At 44.6% G+C, this 4,887-nt stretch overlaps 1 protein-coding gene across 1 annotated transcript in view; it reads right to left on the reverse strand.

Annotated features, from left to right (window-relative positions):
- slit1a (slit homolog 1a (Drosophila)) overlaps positions 1-4,887 on the reverse strand; it is a 39,024-nt gene that overhangs the window by 19,601 nt on the left and 14,536 nt on the right. Inside the window, exons 8-13 of the mRNA XM_010782709.1 lie at positions 3,080-3,224; positions 2,006-2,080; positions 1,783-1,926; positions 1,527-1,670; positions 1,274-1,440; positions 419-554 (exon numbers count right to left, since the gene is read on the reverse strand). Of these exons, the coding sequence (XP_010781011.1) occupies positions 419-554; positions 1,274-1,440; positions 1,527-1,670; positions 1,783-1,926; positions 2,006-2,080; positions 3,080-3,224 (811 nt within the window). The remainder of the gene's footprint in view (positions 1-418; positions 555-1,273; positions 1,441-1,526; positions 1,671-1,782; positions 1,927-2,005; positions 2,081-3,079; positions 3,225-4,887) is intronic.

A 4,887-nucleotide genomic window follows, 5' to 3' on the forward strand; every position in this document is an offset into this window, starting at 1 on the left:
GTACGTACGTACTACACACACACACACACACACACACACACACACACACACACACACACACACACACACACACACACACACACACACACACACAGACTCTGAACCTTGGCTCGGAGTGCCAGAGTGACATCAGTGCTAGCCCTGAGGGCTGCAGGGAACACAGAAGAAGAATGTCTGAGAGAATAAATGCAGGGTTTATTGACTCCTTTCCCCTCTTCCAGACGATGGGATCTGTCTTCTTTGTCTCCACTATTCTCACTAATTCTTATCTCTTTCATTCCTTCTCCCTACTTTTTTTGAATATATCGTCTCCTTTGTTTTTTTCCCAGACCAAAGCCAGACAAAGGAACAAAAATACCTGGAACTCAAACTGATAAGATATGCATGCAATTGGCATAATTATTGCCGGGGAACTCACAGTTCAGTCACGTTTCTTGGGATGCCTTTGGGCAGTGTGTGGAGGTGCTTGTTACTGCAGCGGACAACAGTCTCCAGGCAAGTACATTCACTGGGACACTGGGGTCTGGGCACACAGCTTGACGACTCCTCTTGTCCTGGGAAAAAAGAGAGGAGACAGAGGCGAGTCAGATACCAGACAAGAAGAGAAACGAGGAATGACCAGGAGGAAAGATGTGGAGGATAGCAGAAAGAGAGCTGTTGTCCCTGGAAAATAAATGGTAGAAAGACAAAGCAACAGTGCCAAAGCAATCCTTCTAGCTGAAAATTAAAAAGGAGGAAGTGACAAATGTGAAAAGTAAGTTAGCACAGAGGGAGAGGAGCCTCGCTAATGTAATATCGATTAGCCAGAGCAAAGAAAGGAAGCTGCCTGAAACCCAAAGACAAGTCCAACATTCATTCAGGTGCAAATAGGCTGACTGGTCAATAAGGCAAACAGCTCAATAGCTCCACTCAGCCTGGCATCGACCAGCAGCTTAGGAACTGCTGAGTAGCAATCTATTCAGTAAACAAAAGAGTCACACAATAGCGGTCATTATTTAAGATGATCTCAGACACTTTAAGCAGCTCTCGGTCATGATGTATTGTGGAGCAGAGTGCAACGTTAAAATCCTCATCAGTCATACCCAGACAGGTTAGTTTCCCACATAGTGGAGGTCGACTGCTATATTGAAGATGTGTATCTGCTTTCACAGAGACGGATTACTTCATTTAAAGTGGGGAAGCTGCAACGAAAGTTCAGATACGGTCTGAAAAAGGACATACAGAAAGAGCCTTAAATCAGAGGCAGTGTGTTGTGTGTCTTGGCACTACATACCCTCCTCACAGCGGAAGTCAGGCAGAGCAACATCCTGCAGAGGGATCTCCTTCAGGAAGGCAGGACGCTGGCAGCGAGGGTTACCGGTCACAATCTTCCTCGTCCTCAGCCAATCGCCGAGCCAGCCCAGCCGGCAGTCACAGTTGAAGGAGTTGGCCAAGAGGTTACTGGGGGAAAGTGAGCGTAAGAAGGTTTGTGAGAGCTTTGAAACATTAAATGCATGATTGAAGTTGTGTGCAAGCCAGGGACTCACAGTGTGGAGAGAGTCTGCAGAGTGTCGAATGCTCCTGGATTGATCGTGGTCAGCTGGTTGTCGTACAGAGACAGCAGGCGGACGTTGTGCAACCCTGTGAAACTGTCGTTGTGGACGCAGCTGATCTTGTTGTTCCTCAGCATCCTAAAGAGGAAAGAAATCAAACACAGAATCATTAAACATCCAGAATAGTATCTTGACTGTAGACACACACCATGCTTGAGTGTGTGATTGTATGTGTAGATGCATTACTCACAGCATGCGCAATCCCTCAAGGCCGCGGAACATCCCGCTCCGGACCGAGTCGATCTGATTGGCCGTGAGGTGAAGCTCATTGACGGAAGACGCCCCTTCAAACGACCCATCTTCAACCTCCGTGATCTTGTTGTTGCTGAGGTTACTGTCAAGGAAGTACATTCATATTTAGATAATGACTGCTGGAAGGTAAAGTTAAAAAGTAAAATAAAAGTCCAACTTACATTTTCTTAAGCTGGGAAAGGTTCTTAAAAACTCCAGTTGCCTCCAGAGTCGTAATCTCATTGTTGTTAAGGCGGCTGGAGAGAAAAAGTTGAAAATAAATAATGAAACAAATCAATTGAAATGTAAAGTTCTCTTCAAATATTTCTATTCCCTTCAAAACAAATTCAAAGGTCACTCTTTACTTATTCTCCATTCTCTTCATGCTGTCTCTGCTAACTCTGTCGCCTTCAGCATTGATTGAATTATTTATTTGCTATGGTCAAACTGGTTATTTTATAGCTCAATTTCAAACTTAATCTTTACAAAACCTTGCAGATAAAATCTGCTACAAAAAAGATTCCCTTCCTCAAGTACAATTTGCTTTGTCATACAGCCAACAGTTTTCCACATAATGGATGTCATTTTAATAAAAATGTAATATATTATGTCCCCGTAGATAGGAAAGTCAAACAGAAAGTGCACCTCATTTTCAATTTCACCTAGCTCACCCAACAAGCAAGGTCTATCCTCCTTTGGAGGGGCATTAACATGCCTGTCTCTGGAGCTTTGGTAATGTTCCTGAGCCTAACTGTGCACAAAGGGACCTTTGTCTTTGGATGAGGTTATATTTCACATAAGGTTCATAGTATTTATTCTTTATGAGCTGTTAAGTCACATCATTTTCGTTTACATCACATAATAACCGACCATCACAAAGAACCTGCTATGGAATTCATGTTTATGTATTTTATTTTTTATACACTAAAAAAGGTTTTATCCGCATAATCCGAGGATTACCACCAAAAATGTAAAGAGTCTCTGATCAGACAACTATACAAGTCTACTCCAAAACTAAGCATTTGAAATGAATATCTGATGTTTGGAAGTTTCCTCTCATGGCCAAAGTGGAAGTTCATGTATGGAGTCCTAAAAGGAGATTGAATAGCTCTATAATGTTCAGTGTAACAACTTCCTCTTCAACATCATGCTCTTGAGAAGCTTGCACTTATGTCTGTGATTGTGTGCCTAGTCAGACACAGGACATACACATTCCTTATTATCTCTTTCTGTTAAAAGTGTTCCTGATTGCTTACAGTTCAGAGGTGGATGAAGGGATGTGCTCAGGGATCTTGGTGAGTTTCAGGTTGGAGCAGTCCACTACGTTCGACTCACAGCGGCACTTGGGAGGACAGACTGGGTCGCTGTTGCAGGCGTTATTCAGACGGGTGTCCTCTGTACCTGAACAGGTACAAATTCACACACAGATTGACATCAGTCTCTTCCCTATAACAAGAAACATGCCTCAGTCGCCCATGATGCAGTAGTCAGGCATGAGCTGGATGTCAGTTTGTCCTGTCTTTCCTAACAAATCTTTAACCTTAGGCACGCTGTAGAACATCCTGCAGCTCTGCTACTATTCATAGGACAGAAATGAACAGGTGAGGGCAAGGAGATGGAAGGGTGGGGGCGAGGGTGAGTTATTTTAGAGAGGTGATAGAGTGGGAGCAGTGGGGTGAAAAGAACAGTGGCAGGGGAGATTGAGATAGGGATGCCAAAGAGGATTTAGGCTGCCAGCTTTAGTGAAGCAGAGCACCCAAGAGAGAGCACAGGAAGCGTGTGTAGACAGGTGGAGTCAAAGGAGAGGAGAGGTAGCAAACACAAAAAGAAGGGCATGAGGGACAGAAATGCATGCAGGGAAGAAAAGGAAGAGAGATGTGAACATGCAGATGAGAGAGAAATGAAAGGTGAGTGGCAAAGGTGCAGAAAGACGTCTGTCCTGAGAGAGGAGGGGCAAGAATTAGGCAGCATGGGGAATGTGGGACGCTTTCCTGCACCTCATCTGTCTATGAATAGACGTTACGTGCCAAAAAGCGTGCTGCCAGTTACATCATGGCTGCTCAATAATGGAGAAGCACTGGGAGCCACTTAGAACAGTGTGTGTGTCTAAGTTTGTGTATTGTGTCTCCGTGTCTTTGTATATATGTGCGTGTAGACTTAATGTGTGTGCAAATGTCCCATTTAGAGGGAACAGCCCAGTGATTTCTGTGGATATCCTGACATCTTGTTCCCTTTCTTGCATGGTCACACCGGTGGGCCTCCGGTTTGGTAATGACGTCAGCACCATCGGACACCGAGCAGGAAAACCTCAAACAACCAGGAAAAAACCCTACATTTAATGCACCAACATTATTTTCACATAAATGGAGCGTCATTTGAAACCATGACCTAACCCCAAATCCTCATTTGTTATGCTATTAGAATCCGTTTGGACAGAAAAAGAGTGAATTTGCAGTCTCAGAAATGACTTCCAGTGGCTGCCAATGCAAAGACTTTCCTTAATCTGTGTCACTTCTCAGAGTGGCTCAGTGGAAGGTGCGGATAGCCCCACTAATGTAGGTCATTAACAAACTTTCCCTCGCCAGGCCATACAACAGGAAAAGACATTTCCTGCTACAGAGGAAGCAATGAAAGTACAGCTCAGCGCTTTGATCTTGAGGATGTAAAGGAGCCGGGGGAGATTCGTGACGAGCCTGAGTCATCGTCATCGTCACAAGTGGGTGGTGGCGACACTTTTACTGTCAGCAGATTTAAACGAAACAGGAGAAAATGCAGGAGGAGACGAATTAGGTTTTTCCCTCTCTGAGGCACAAAATGACTCATCGCTGGAGTTGTAGGAGTTCTCACAATTCCCCGCAGCTTGGTTCCTCATTATCAATGGATTATGGAATTCCTGTGCTGTCTGTGATTGTGTGTGGGTTGAGTCGTGCACGTGTGTGTGTGTGTGTGTGTGTGTGTGTGTGTGTGTGTGTGTGTGTGTGTGTGTGTGTGTGTGTGTGTGTGTGTGTGTGTGTGTGTGTGTGTGTGTGTGTGTGTGTGTGTGTGTGTGTCGTGTAGTTACGTA

The sequence above is a fragment of the Notothenia coriiceps genome, unplaced genomic scaffold, assembly GCF_000735185.1.
Source record: "Notothenia coriiceps isolate Sejong01 unplaced genomic scaffold, NC01 NC01_scaffold00024667, whole genome shotgun sequence".
NCBI classification, from domain to species: Eukaryota; Metazoa; Chordata; class Actinopteri; order Perciformes; family Nototheniidae; genus Notothenia; species Notothenia coriiceps.